General features: G+C 45.9%; 1 protein-coding gene across 1 annotated transcript in view; it reads right to left on the bottom strand.

Annotated features, from left to right (window-relative positions):
• The window catches only part of diaph2 (diaphanous-related formin 2), a gene marked incomplete at its 5' end in the record, with an annotated part of 433,487 nt that overhangs the window by 299,226 nt on the left and 119,261 nt on the right, over positions 1-15,000 (bottom strand). The window contains 4 exons of the mRNA XM_080525622.1: positions 6,270-6,378; positions 9,725-9,861; positions 10,531-10,600; positions 10,723-10,797. Of these exons, the coding sequence (XP_080381748.1) occupies positions 6,270-6,378; positions 9,725-9,861; positions 10,531-10,600; positions 10,723-10,797 (391 nt within the window). The remainder of the gene's footprint in view (positions 1-6,269; positions 6,379-9,724; positions 9,862-10,530; positions 10,601-10,722; positions 10,798-15,000) is intronic.

Here is a 15,000-nt window from a genome sequence, read left to right as displayed (position 1 = left end):
TAGGCCCAAGGAGCTGCTGAGCGATTCCTTCTCTTCTTCTGGCGTATGCAGATTGGTTGCGCTATCATACACAGAAGCAGACACACAAGTCGGCCATGTTTGTTGTGTGGGATTGTTTTGGGAAGGGTAGCTGTTGCGGTTGTTGTTTTCCAGCTCGTTGTGAAGCGGTGTTGTCTATGTCGAGAGGGCAGAGAGAGCAGCTTAGGCGTCATGTGATCTGCCGTTGTGCCGTAAGTGGGTTTCCTGCAGACTAATTAAAGTGGCACTGCTGGGACGGTTTAAAGTCTGGGAAGGTGGCTTTCTCTCTCTCTGTGGCGGGGCAGAGTAAAGCCTGAACCGCGGCGAAACACATTTTAATCACATTAACAAAGCAGGCTCCGCAGCCCGTCGCAGGTTTCAAAAAAGTGTTTCATTTCTTTGAACCTTCTGCTTCAGCAAGGTATTTTAATTTACTTCACAATTAGCGGGCGGTTCTTTTCATTAGAAGCAATTTTTAAGGAGGAAAACAAGCCCGCGTGATAAAGAGCTTTCTACCCCCCATACTTCCTCCTCTGTTCCCTCTATACCTTCCTCCCCTGTTCCCTCTATACCTTCCTGTTCCCTCTATACCTTCCTCTGTTCCCTCTATACCTTCCCCTGTTCCCTCTATACCTTCCTCTGTTCCCTCTATACCTTCCTCTGTTCCCTCTATACCTTCCCCTGTTCCCTCTATACCTTCCCCTGTTCCCTCTATACCTTCCCCTGTTCCCTCTATACCTTCCCCTGTTCCCTCTATACCTTCCTCTGTTCCCTCTATACCTTCCTCTGTTCCCTCTATACCTTCCTCTGTTCCCTCTATACCTTCCCCTGTTCCCTCTATACCTTCCCCTGTTCCCTCTATACCTTCCCCTGTTCCCTCTTTACCTTCCTGTTCCCTCTATACCTTCCTCTGTTCCCTCTATACCTTCCTCTGTTCCCTCTATACCTTCCTCTGTTCCCTCTATACCTTCCTCTGTTCCTTCTATACCTTCCTGTTCCCTCTATACCTTCCTCTGTTCCCTCTATACCTTCCCCTGTTCCCTCTATACCTTCCTCTGTTCCCTCTATACCTTCCTCTGTTCCCTCTATACCTTCCTCTGTTCCCTCTATACCTTCCTGTTCCCTCTATACCTTCCTCTGTTCCCTCTATACCTTCCTGTTCCCTCTATACCTTCCTCTGTTCCCTCTATACCTTCCTCCCATGTTCCCTCTATACCTTCCTCTGTTCCCTCTATACCTTCCTCTGTTCCCTCTATACCTTCCTGTTCCCTCTATACCTTCCTCTGTTCCCTCTATACCTTCCTGTTCCCTCTATACCTTCCTCTGTTCCCTCTATACCTTCCTCTGTTCCCTCTATACCTTCCTCTGTTCCCTCTATACCTTCCTGTTCCCTCTATACCTTCCTCTGTTCCCTCTATACCTTCCTCTGTTCCCTCTATACCTTCCTCTGTTCCCTCTATACCTTCCTGTTCCCTCTATACCTTCCCCTGTTCCCTCTATACCTTCCCCTGTTCCCTCTATACCTTCCTCTGTTCCCTCTATACCTTCCTCTGTTCCCTCTATACCTTCCTCTGTTCCCTCTATACCTTCCTCTGTTCCCTCTATACCTTCCTGTTCCCTCTATACCTTCCTGTTCCCTCTATACCTTCCTCTGTTCCCTCTATACCTTCCTCTGTTCCCTCTATACCTTCCTCTGTTCCCTCTATACCTTCCTGTTCCCTCTATACCTTCCTCTGTTCCCTCTATACCTTCCTCTGTTCCCTCTATACCTTCCTGTTCCCTCTATACCTTCCTGTTCCCTCTATACCTTCCTCTGTTCCCTCTATACCTTCCCCTGTTCCCTCTATACCTTCCTCTGTTCCCTCTATACCTTCCTCTGTTCCCTCTATACCTTCCTCTGTTCCCTCTATACCTTCCTGTTCCCTCTATACCTTCCCCTGTTCCCTCTATACCTTCCTCTGTTCCCTCTATACCTTCCTCTGTTCCCTCTATACCTTCCCCTGTTCCCTCTATACCTTCCCCTGTTCCCTCTATACCTTCCTCTGTTCCCTCTATACCTTCCTCTGTTCCCTCTATACCTTCCTCTGTTCCCTCTATACCTTCCCCTGTTCCCTCTATACCTTCCCCTGTTCCCTCTATACCTTCCTCTGTTCCCTCTATACCTTCCTCTGTTCCCTCTATACCTTCCTGTTCCCTCTATACCTTCCTCTGTTCCCTCTATACCTTCCTGTTCCCTCTATACCTTCCTCTGTTCCCTCAATACCTTCCCCTGTTCCCTCTATACCTTCCTCTGTTCCCTCTATACCTTCCTCTGTTCCCTCTATACCTTCCTCTGTTCCCTCTATACCTTCCTGTTCCCTCTATACCTTCCTCTGTTCCCTCTATACCTTCCCCTGTTCCCTCTATACCTTCCTCTGTTCCCTCTATACCTTCCTGTTCCCTCTATACCTTCCCCTGTTCCCTCTATACCTTCCTCTGTTCCCTCTATACCTTCCTGTTCCCTCTATACCTTCCCCTGTTCCCTCTATACCCTCTATACCTTCCTGTTCCCTCTATACCTTCCTCTGTTCCCTCTATACCTTCCTGTTCCCTCTATACCTTCCTCTGTTCCCTCTATACCTTCCTCTGTTCCCTCTATACCTTCCTGTTCCCTCTATACCTTCCTCTGTTCCCTCTATACCTTCCTCTGTTCCCTCTATACCTTCCTGTTCCCTCTATACCTTCCTGTTCCCTCTATACCTTCCTCTGTTCCCTCTATACCTTCCTGTTCCCTCTATACCTTCCTCTGTTCCCTCTATACCTTCCTCTGTTCCCTCTATACCTTCCTGTTCCCTCTATACCTTCCCCTGTTCCCTCTATACCCTCTATACCTTCCTGTTCCCTCTATACCTTCCTCTGTTCCCTCTATACCTTCCCCTGTTCCCTCTATACCTTCCTCTGTTCCCTCTATACCTTCCTCTGTTCCCTCTATACCTTCCTCTGTTCCCTCTATACCTTCCTGTTCCCTCTATACCTTCCTCTGTTCCCTCTATACCTTCCTCTGTTCCCTCTATACCTTCCTGTTCCCTCTATACCTTCCTGTTCCCTCTATACCTTCCTCTGTTCCCTCTATACCTTCCCCTGTTCCCTCTATACCTTCCCCTGTTCCCTCTATACCTTCCTCTGTTCCCTCTATACCTTCCTCTGTTCCCTCTATACCTTCCTGTTCCCTCTATACCTTCCTCTGTTCCCTCTATACCTTCCTCTGTTCCCTCTATACCTTCCCCTGTTCCCTCTATACCTTCCTCTGTTCCCTCTATACCTTCCTGTTCCCTCTATACCTTCCTCTGTTCCCTCTATACCTTCCTCTGTTCCCTCTATACCTTCCTCTGTTCCCTCTATACCTTCCTCTGTTCCCTCTATACCTTCCTGTTCCCTCTATACCTTCCTGTTCCCTCTATACCTTCCTCTGTTCCCTCTATACCTTCCTCTGTTCCCTCTATACCTTCCCCTGTTCCCTCTATACCTTCCCCTGTTCCCTCTATACCTTCCTCTGTTCCCTCTATACCTTCCCCTGTTCCCTCTATACCTTCCCCTGTTCCCTCTATACCTTCCCCTGTTCTCTCTATACCTTCCTGTTCCCTCTATACCTTCCTCTGTTCCCTCTATACCTTCCTGTTCCCTCTATACCTTCCTCTGTTCCCTCTATACCTTCCCCTGTTCCCTCTATACCTTCCCCTGTTCCCTCTATACCTTCCTGTTCCCTCTATACCTTCCCCTGTTCCCTCTATACCTTCCTCTGTTCCCTCTATACCTTCCTCTGTTCCCTCTATACCTTCCTGTTCCCTATATACCTTCCCCTGTTCCCTCTATACCTTCCTCTGTTCCCTCTATACCTTCCTGTTCCCTCTATACCTTCCTCTGTTCCCTCTATACCTTCATGTTCCCTCTATACATTCCTCTGTTCCCTCTATACCTTCCTCTGTTCCCTCTATACCTTCCCCTGTTCCCTCTATACCTTCCCCTGTTCCCTCTATACCTTCCTCTGTTCCCTCTATACCTTCCTCTGTTCCCTCTATACCTTCCCCTGTTCCCTCTATACCTTCCTGTTCCCTCTATACCTTCCTGTTCCCTCTATACCTTCCCCTGTTCCCTCTATACCTTCCTCTGTTCCCTCTATACCTTCCTCTGTTCCCTCTATACCTTCCTCTGTTCCCTCTATACCTTCCTGTTCCCTCTATACCTTCCCCTGTTCCCTCTATACCTTCCTCTGTTCCCTCTATACCTTCCCCTGTTCCCTCTATACCTTCCTCTGTTCCCTCTATACCTTCCTCTGTTCCCTCTATACCTTCCTGTTCCCTCTATACCTTCCTCTGTTCCCTCTATACCTTCCTCTGTTCCCTCTATACCTTCCCCTGTTCCCTCTATACCTTCCTCTGTTCCCTCTATACCTTCCCCTGTTCCCTCTATACCTTCCTGTTCCCTCTATACCTTCCTGTTCCCTCTATACCTTCCCCTGTTCCCTCTATACCTTCCCCTGTTCCCTCTATACCTCCCTCAGTTCAACAGCACACTGAACAAATTCTGAAGTGTAAAAAAGTATGTTGGTCGTGTTTTGTTCACCATAAACAAGGAGGTTATAAAAAGTCCTGGAGAAAGTAAGGAAAAACAAAGCGGAAATAAAGACAGGTGCGTTGGTACACGGTTGCCCTTTTCCACTCAGTCCTCTGAGACCCAACTCAATAACACCGACAAAAAGACGAAAAATATTTGTTACGAGACGGCGAAGAAAAAAAAGAAAAACCTTCCCAGGAAGTCAGAATCTCTCTCCAGGTCTGTGTTCTTGCTCCGTGTCCTCGAAGAGGGTAGCGGGGTTCCAGTGGAGCTGCTCTAGCGAGCCATGTACTGATGATTAAGGCAGGAGGAGAGACCTCTCGGTGCATTTCAATAGCCCCACAGTCGACTCCCGTCACACGACAAAGGTGCCCGGGGTTGACAAGCAGACACAAAGAGAGGAGAAGAGGCAGAGGGAAATGTGTGTATGCGTCGACAGGGGCTGGGGCTGCAGAGGACCCCTGAGTGACAGAACTGTCAACTCCAACCTGGCCCCCATATCAAACACAAGCTGCAAGCCCGAGTAGGCCATTTGTGTGTTGAATGACACAGAATAGAGCACGCTTCTGTCCACTGCACACGGGGCGCGCCTGTGTGAATCACTCTTCAGGTGCTTTGTCATGTGGTGTTAAAGACGGGAAATTGAAGCGATGAGCTGCAAATCTCCATTGTGCACGATTAATACCTGTGAAAGTGCAATCGATGTTCACGTCATCAATCACCACACAAAGAGCTTTTGCTCCCACCTGAGCAGCCTGGTATCGCTAAAGTATATTGTAACTATTGTACCAGCTATTGTGTTTGACCACAGAGCTATGAACACACTTACAGTATTATCCCTCCAAACTCAATGACTCAATGGGCGCGTTCATAAATTCACTCTGTAAATCTGCTCTGATTTCAGAGAGCTCTGGTTTCAACATCATAGAGCGCTCTGAAATTAGTTAATTTATGAACGGTCAGTTAAAAGTCTTTACAAACTAACTGTAAACATGGCGGACACCAACGATAACATTACCATCATTTCGTTGGCGGCCAACAATTTTGCAGCAGTTGTCGGCAACATTATTGACAGCGAAGATGACAATGCAAAATTCTTTCAAATAAACGTAAATTCATCCCATAAACATGATTCTAACCTGTTTCGTTACATATAGATGCATGTTGAATAATACTGTCTAGAGGACCAATCAAGCTGCATCGCATTTTGCAGCGACTTCCTCCACCACTTTCAGATTGGAATGTTCAGACGCTTGGATAAAGGTCTTTTCATTCGTCCAGTGTGCATTCTGAGTGCTCCCAGATCACAGTGCTCTGAATTTTCGAACGGCCGAGAGCATATTTACTCTCAGAGCGTATTCACGAATGCACCCAATGACTCAATGAGGCTTCTAAAGGAACAGGTTGAACAAGTGTTGTGCATTGATGGGAAATCGCTCAAGATTTTGTGCATGTGTTTTGTGTGTGTGTGTGTGTGTGTGTGTGTGTGTCTTTCTGTGTGTGTGTGTGTGTGTGTGTGTGTGTGTGTGTGTGTGTGTGTGTGTGTGTGTGTGTGTGTGTGTGTGTGTGTGCGTACGTGCGTGCGTACGTGCGTGCGTGCGTGTTTGTGTCTGTGTGTGTGCGTACGTGTGTGCGTGTGTGTGTGTGCGTAAGGTGACCTGGAGCTGCTGGGCCTCGTGGTTCTCCAGACCCTCCACTATCGGCGCGAATCTCTCCTTGTTATTCCTCTCCGCCGCAATCGTCATGGCGGCCAGGATCTTATCCAGGCTAAGGGACACAAAGGACAGAAAGCAAGCACACAGAACCGTCAACAAACGCCTTTATCTCCCCAGCCACAGGACGTTTACTGACCACGTCCACCTTAACCACACGTATCAGCTCATCTCCATCCATGCCGTGGACGGGGCCATTCGGAGCAGACCCAGGCCAATTACACTGGTCTCGGCTCATTGTTCACAGCGCTAGGCCTTGTATATAGGTATACATTTTAGCCGCTTTAGTGTTCATTGCTATGACGATGTTAGGAGAAAAGCTTCTATTGCTGATACGACCCATTGCAAAGCTGTTCTAATAAAATGGTAGTTGGCGTGAGCAATGTATTGCTCGGGGGAGGCTACCAGACTAATGTTGAAAAACACCTTTTGTCGGGGGAAGCAAATTAGAGCGTTTACAAGGGCTCATGGCAACGATGCTGCATAGTGAATTGGACAATTTCAGACTAAAGCCGTGGAAGGGAAAAAAACATGTTGCTATGCGCCAAACACATAAATGGGGGACCGCAGCACAAGTAAATGAGGGGACTTGAATTGACACAGCAGACACGACGTTTTGATGTAGATTCCCCTCTCTTTATCATGCCATCACGCATACCATCTCTCTCTCTCTCTCTCTCTCTCTCTCTCTCTCTCTCTCTCTCTCTCTCTCTCAGGTGGCAGCCTTGCCTTTATCTGCTATACACAGGAGATGCAACAACAAACACAAGGCAAGAGTGCTCCGGCAGCCTGTTTTCATTTCTTAGCTCCCTCTCTCTACTTCTCTCTCTCTCTCTCTCTTTTTTTTTGCCATCCAGGATGCGCTGAAGCATCGCGGTCCCTGGGGAGAGAGGGGATGGCTCACGACCCAGCCAAGCCTGTGATCCTCCCCCTGCTCCAAAATAGTCTGGCAGAGATAGAGGGGGGACGGGGGGGAGGTGAACTACACAGGGCTGCCCCTGTCTACCCAACCACACACCCACCATGGAAGGGAATAGCGGAGTATGTATGAGGTATGTTCAGACACACTGCTAGTGTGTAAGTGCTAGTTATGGCTAGATTAGATTGATGAAATGATCGTCTAGCATGTATGTATGATCACATGTCATCTTGTGTGCTTTGACCTGAAACATAAAATTCCGAAAGGAAGGCAGGGACATATCAAAATAGTATATCACTGCTTATTTGACAGGCTTGGGAATTCTGGAGATAATTTTAGTGACCTGTCATGTGTAGTCTATGTGTGGCGAATAACTTTGGCATCTAATAGATAAATGAAACAGCCTTCCTGTGTGACAGGTTTGGGGGGGGGGGGGGGGGGGGCATCATAACATACGCTGTTGGAGACTGCTGTTTTTCTTTTTTCTTTTTCTGACACTCAGACGTCCGTGCTTAAACAGAGCTGTGTCGTATCATTGGGAGGATCAAAATGTAGCAGTTTTCAGCATACACACAACTTCAACCCACCATAGCCTTTGTGGTTGGTCAAGAGACGTGTGTGTGTGTGCGTGTGTGTGTGTGTGTGTGTGTGTGTGTGTGTGTGTGTGTGTGTGTGCGTGCGTCCGTGCGTCCGTGCGTGCGTGCGTGTGTGCGTGCGTGTGTACGTGCGTGCGCGCGCGTCCGCCATGACATGATGACTGGATCGGCACTAAAACTAGAACACCATGTCAGGCCAAGTTTTTCAAATACATAGATTAGACATCACAGAGAATCCGTTGGCTGGACTGACAAGTGCTTGGTATTTGTGGATTTCCCAGTGCTGCATGCAGACTAACTCTGAAGTGGCAGCATTGTTATTCTAGTCCAGCCTTGTGGCAGACACAATAAAAAAAGAGCTCCTCTGGATTCAATTTATAATCTGTCAGCCTGGGCTGTGTGTTCATGGGCAACTACACCGAGCACTTAAATACATTACACATCCCACAACTGCTAAATCAGAACATGTAAAGCGACAGACTCTCTCATATCTCTGAGCCCTCATGCAAAGGCAATATGACTGAGTCCAATGTGCTGGGTCACTGACGGGTTGTCTACAAATATACAACGTATATCTGATTATACAAAAAGGAGGGTATTACATTTGCTAGGGGAGTGTGTGTGTGTGTGTGTGTGTGTGTGTGTGTGTGTGTGTGTGTGTGTGTGTGTGTGTGTGTGTGTGTGTGTGTGTGGTTGTGTGCATGTGTGTTGAAGACAATGGGAGTCTCTGAGCGTGTGAGAGGGGTCAGATGAGGATGGTGGTAGGTGACTTGGGTATGGTGGTGGGGGGTGACTGGGGTATGGTGGTGGTGGGTGACTGGGGTATGGTGGTGGTAAGTGACTGGGGTATGGTGGTGGTAAGTGACTGGGGTATGGTGGTGGTAAGTGACTGGGGTATGGTGGTGGGGGGTGACTGGGGTATGGTGGTGGTGGTAAGTGACTGGGGTATGGTGGTGGTAAGTGACTGGGGTATGGTGGTGGTAAGTGACTGGGGTATGGTGGTGGTAAGTGACTGGGGTATGGTGGTGGTAAGTGACTGGGGTATGGTGGTGGTGGTAAGTGACTGGGGTATGGTAGTGGTGGTAAGTGACTGGGGTATCCACATCAACATTCCCACTCGGTCCCTCAGGTCTGCCTCCTCCATCAACCTGACCGTCCCCCCAGCCCGTCTGTCCACCATGGGGTTTAGAGCCTTCAGCCGCTCCGCCCCTCGCCTCTGGAATTCCCTCCCCCCCGACATCAGGAACATTGATTCAATCTCCTCTTTCAAAACCCACCTCAAAACCCACCTGTTTACGCAGGCATATCCGTGTTAATTTACGGTTCCCGTGCTGCTCTGCTACTAGCTATGTTTTATACTGTATATTTCTATGTATTTTGTATTTTGAATTTTTTGTAATCTGTTTTTAAATGTGTTGTTGTACAGCGACCTTGAGTGCCATGAAAGGCGCCTTATAAAATAAATGCATTATTATTATTATTATTATTATTATTATTATTATTATTATTATTATTATTATTATTATTATTATTATTATGGTGGTGGTGGGTGACTGGGGTATGGTGGTGGTGGTAAGTGACTGGGGTATGGTGGTGGTAAGTGACTGGGGTATGGTGGTGGTGGTAAGTGACTGGGGTATGGTGGTGGTAAGTGACTGGGGTATGGTGGTGGTGGTAAGTGACTGGGGTATGGTGGTGGTAAGTGACTGGGGTATGGTGGTGGTAAGTGACTGGGGTATGGTGGTGGTGGTAAGTGACTGGGGTATGGTGGTGGTAAGTGACTGGGGTATGGTGGTGGTGGTGGTGGGTGACTGGGGTATGGTGGTGGTAAGTGACTGGGGTATGGTGGTGGTAAGTGACTGGGGTACGGTGGTGGGTGAACTTACATGTTCTCTTCTCCAATAATACACACAGCAGAGAGGATCTTGACAATCTCTGTCATCATACTGGTCTGTTTGGGGTCAATCGCCCTGGCGAGGAGAAGCAAGCTCCGCTCATCCCCCAGAATCCTTTGTAGTCCATACTATAGACATGGGAGAGAGAGAGAGAGAGAGAGAGAGAGAGAGAGAGAGAGAGAGAGAGAGAGAGAGAGAGAGAGAGAGAGAGAGAGAGAGAGAGAGAGAGAGAGACAAAGAAATAAAAATAAAAACGTCCATTGGGTATAAATTAATGAGAGCATTTGCATTCACAGAGAACTTTCACTTACAGTCAAAAATGAACTATACAAAGAACCTCTACTAATATTATAAGGAATACCTAGGCCTAATTCTCTTTTAAGGAGGGACAATGAGGCCAAGAGAAAATGGAGATTATGATGAATTAATCCAATTCAGGACAGGGCTGTGGGGACAAATTTGCACTGTGTATTCCTCTTCTACCTTTAAATCTATCTGTAAGACTCCTTGACCACATAGGGGGATTTAGTAAAAGGGTAGCAATATCAATTAGCTCATCCATCTTTGAGGCATGTGCTACTTTAGAGAAATGAGACAGTGCTTCCCAAAAAAGAATAATTAAGGAGTGGGAGACAATGGACTCAAAATGGAAAATTAGCTTAGCTGAGAGTTTTTTTTTCCATTACAGCATTTGTGACATTGTATCCAACATCCATACAAGAGAGACTGGTAGCCTGGACAGTGGTACCGGTATAAGCTTCTGAATGAATCACAAGGCCAGACCAGCTCCTACAAACCTTATTGTTCATGAAGGCCTTGAGGCATTGAATCAACTTGTGTTGGTTCCTTTTGTCGATACTTTCTTGCCTGAAAAAGAGAACGTGAACTTTAAAGAGAGACTACACAATAGATACATGCAATACACATTGAAGAATGCATTGAGGTTGGTTGGTGTTGTTGCTTGGTGTTTGCTATTTGGTAAGCCTTACTGTTTCTTGTCAAGCAGCTTCTCCAAGACCTCCAATAAAAGGCCGAGTCCTTCATGACCGAAGTTGTTCACCCAGCTGCAGTAGTAGAGGGAGAGAAACAGAATTATAGACAAAGATATTTCTATGTTCTATGTTCATGGTGCAGTCCTGGATTAAATCATGTTAAACCAGACAGTGAAATTATAGTAGATTATCATTGGTGTCATTGATCTAAACAAGAAAAAGAAGATCATTACTACAAACACAAGAGGATGGAACACCCACTAGGAGAAATGCAATGTATCTATTTCCCCCTGGTTATTTCTAATGACATTCTATTCATGAGAAAACAAGCAGAAAATCAAATCGTTTTTTTTTTCTTTTCTGTTCAAACCGATAGTGTGTATGACATATCCATTTACAAGCACATGAACAAACATCCATCTTAGCTGCTGTTCCTGTGGTCTACCAACCAGCTAGCATCCCAGCCCCTCTGAAGCCCGTGTACCAGCGCCAAAAGATTAAGCAATGCAAGAAAGATAACACTGTAATCGATAATGGATGGCGGAAGATAATTGGCTATAAACCACAACGTATCTGGAGACAGCAAATGATCCAGTGCAGATGAGCCAATTTGTCTGAGCTGGGGGGGGTAGGGGGGGTAGGAGAGGCCGGGGCAGACCCTGATCACAGCCAGATTATATCATTAGCATCACTTGTTCTCAGCACCCCCCACGACTGTCAATAAAACAAAATGCATGGAGCAATTTGTGCCATTAAAGGGCCATAATTCAATGATTTATTCCGCCTTTTTGACAATGATTCGACACAATAATAGTGCGCATATTAAAGTCATTTGTATTGACTCAGGGAGTCAGAGAAGACCCTCGATTAGGGCTGATGTGTACTGGCCTGGGGCGGTACGCTGAGGTGAAGTGAGGTATTTCTCTGATCTGTGATTAAATTAATGGATAATTACAAACACTCTGAGGCCCTCCAAACCATTACTCAAAATTAATTACCAGACAACCAAACCCAATTTGCAACTTATTACCATTTGCTGTACAGTACATTATAATGATCTGCTTTGTTAATAACACAAAAGAGCATAATGTTCAAAATGTATAACTGTCTGTTTACTGAGGGGCTTCCAGTCTAATGTTTGTCATTTCCCCTCTCTTGCTGCGGTGCTCCAGCTAATCGCATGCAAACACGGTTAAGCCCAGATAACTAAAATGTGATCTCTGAAAACAATCTACCATGACTCCATGTAATGCAGAAGCAGGATGCTGTTTATGAAGGCCTGACATCAACATGGAGGATGGTGGGAGCACATGAGGGACGTGAGCTAACAAGCAGGCAGAGTGCAATTCTGTAAACCTACACTCTTTGTTTATACTTCATAGTCACAACTGTACTGTACTGTCACATTTTGAGAGAGCTTGGAGAGACGAAGCTAATATTTGTGGTGGGGTATTGTTGTGATTACACACACACACACACACACACGCACACGCACACACGCACACTAGAACAATCCACTGTGTAATATATCGATATTGAGTGGACACAGCGAGGCCATGTCCAGCGTTTACGAGTGCCAGACAAACCGCCATGACATCCAAATGAGATGCATTTGGAGATCACATTCACACCTCAGGCATGTTAAAGCTCATCTAGACTCTAGACTGGCCTGGTGTGCTGGACAGTGTTGAGACCAAATGAGGACGGCAGAGATATCATGTGATATCCAGTCACTTCCTCAATCAGAGGGGGAACTAGCAATGACCGTGTGAGTCTGTAACGGTCCTCTTCACACTGCCTGTCTGTCTGTCTGTCTGTCTGTCTGTCTATTATTTAAGTAGATGCAAAGTGGCCAAATAGGATCCTCTTCCCATCAGTTTCCTCTCCTCAATTTGTGGCATGCATCCAAGGATTTCATTAACTTGGGGGGAACTTGTTCATGAAATATTGATGGCTGTAATCCTGCAGTTAAGTGCCACCCAAATTGTGTTACTTTCCGCAATCATGTACATTCCGCGGGCAAAATGAAAAATTCATGGTCCGTCTTACGGAGCCGTTTTTTATGTATACTGTTTCTGCTGGTTTGACACAATTATGTTGTATTTATGTTAAGCGACACAAAAACCCAGAATTATATGAGCTGATTTCACAGTCTAGTCCATGAGCGTGCATGCAGGCATAAACAAGGTGTTGCTGATGCTTAGTGGCTCGCTGCGTTGAGAATGTTATGAGGAATTTTCTATTCTGTGACTTCAGATGGCAACAAACCATAACGACAATGCCCGACTACAAACCACAATGCAAATGCACATGGACTCTGCAAAAAAAGGAGAACATACCTGACCGTCGCTGCCTATGGGTATGTACGTATATCACGATCAAGACGGTGTGATTCTTTAGTATGAAACAGTAAGCTGCTGTGGGGGGGTTTACATCAAGCATGCAAAGTGGAGTTGAATGTGTTTACAGAGTAGTGTTAATCATATTGCTTCAGACATTCTTGGCAGGGGAAATGTCAGGGGGAAGACTTGGTGTGCTACCTACCAGCCAGTCACCCACTCACTGCAACTGTTCACTGCAGAATCCTGACACATATCCAGTTCTCTCTGTCTGGCATGTGGTGTGATGCCTTTTATGCACATTGATTGTGGCCAGACATTGCTTATTGTTGTTTTGTTATTTCATTGTGAAGCTAGCTGGGGAGTATTGTCACTGAGGGGGCCTGCTGTGAGGGCAATACCATTCGTATTGTATCTGGGGCTAAGCCATAGCAGTGTCCCACTCTGACACTTCTGGCCTATTCAGTGCTGTAGCATTCCACTTGAGGCCTGATGCTCTTGGCTACAAATTGCTCTCGACACTGTAACCTGAAACCAAGCAGAAGGAGGCTCAGCCTTGGGATTCTGCATTCTGAAAATGAAGCCATGTCTCGTTCCCTCCCCAATCAATGTAATTACTTACTGAAACTACCAGAATAGCATTTGCCAAGGGAAAGACATCAAATATCAACATACATTAGGAAGATAATCATGTGATCAAAGACATTATTGTAATTTGCATATTATGAATTAGATGTGTTTGTAAAATGTTGAACATCTGCGATAGCTTCTGCGACAAGAAAATACTGCAATATCTTCATTTTTTAGAGATATGTTAATTTGCATTCTCAAGTAAACAATGGTAAACAATTAACAATTACAACAAATCATCAATGTCATTTAGAACAATGTTGCTGTTTATATAAAGAAATTACCAACAGTATCCTCAAAAAACTCCCTGAAAGATTGTGACCTTTGCAACAGAAAGAACAATGTGCCGAAAACTAAATTAATTAAACAGATATTCATATTTTTGAATATGATTAAGGACTCAATGATGGCATGGCCTTCCCACACTCTGACCTCCCTGATATACCGGTATCTCCTCTTCCCTGTGGGCATCAAGGTTATGACCCCAAGTAAACCAGTTGTTGTTAGAAGGATGTTAAAAGGTCAAAACGTGAAAGACCTGGGAGCATACTTATTGTTCCAGTGTATGTTCTGTTTATGTTGTCTCCTTTCTGTTTTGAATCATTGATGTTTCGAATTTGCACTTTTTCATATTTGTATTTATTTTATATGTAAAGCACCCTGTGCATCCGTGATGGGAAGGGTGCTGTATAAATAAAGTGTTACTTACTTACTTTACATACATTATGATTCATATAAAATAATACATATACAAATTAGAGAATGAAGGGAATCTTTATAAACCTAATTATACATGTACAAAACCTAATTATATATATATATAAACCTAATTATATATATATAAACCTAATTATCTTTGCTGAACACAGTCACAAAGGGGGAGCCAACGCCTGTGCAGACGGAATGTTAATTTCAGCACCAAGGAGAGAGTGGACAGTGACTAGGCCGGCATGCGTCTGACTACAAAGCCATATTAACCTTCTCGCTTGCAGAAGCAACAGAGGCAGAGCTGGAGATATTGGATTTCAGGGAGCAGGACAGGGGCTAAAGCCGGCGGTGCACTCCGAGGACAATATTCCTGGTGTCAGCACCCTGTGAATGGGATTGGCTGTGTGGCTGTGTGGCTGCGAGCGCCGGGTGGTGCGCCGCTCAAAAGAAGCCTCTGACGCTTCTAATGGCATTAGACTCTCAGCAGGACGCCGAAGAAACCCGGGCCCACAAAATGACTACACATCAAACCCTGCACATAAATGAATGTTCCACTATTTACTGGTGGAATTGGTGGGGAGAGGAGGGGGGGGGGGGG

This window comes from Nansenia antarctica (genome assembly GCF_963989245.1).
Source record: "Nansenia antarctica genome assembly, chromosome: 3".
Classification (NCBI taxonomy): domain Eukaryota; kingdom Metazoa; phylum Chordata; class Actinopteri; order Argentiniformes; family Microstomatidae; genus Nansenia; species Nansenia antarctica.
This window is presented reverse-complemented; position numbering and strand designations above follow the sequence as displayed.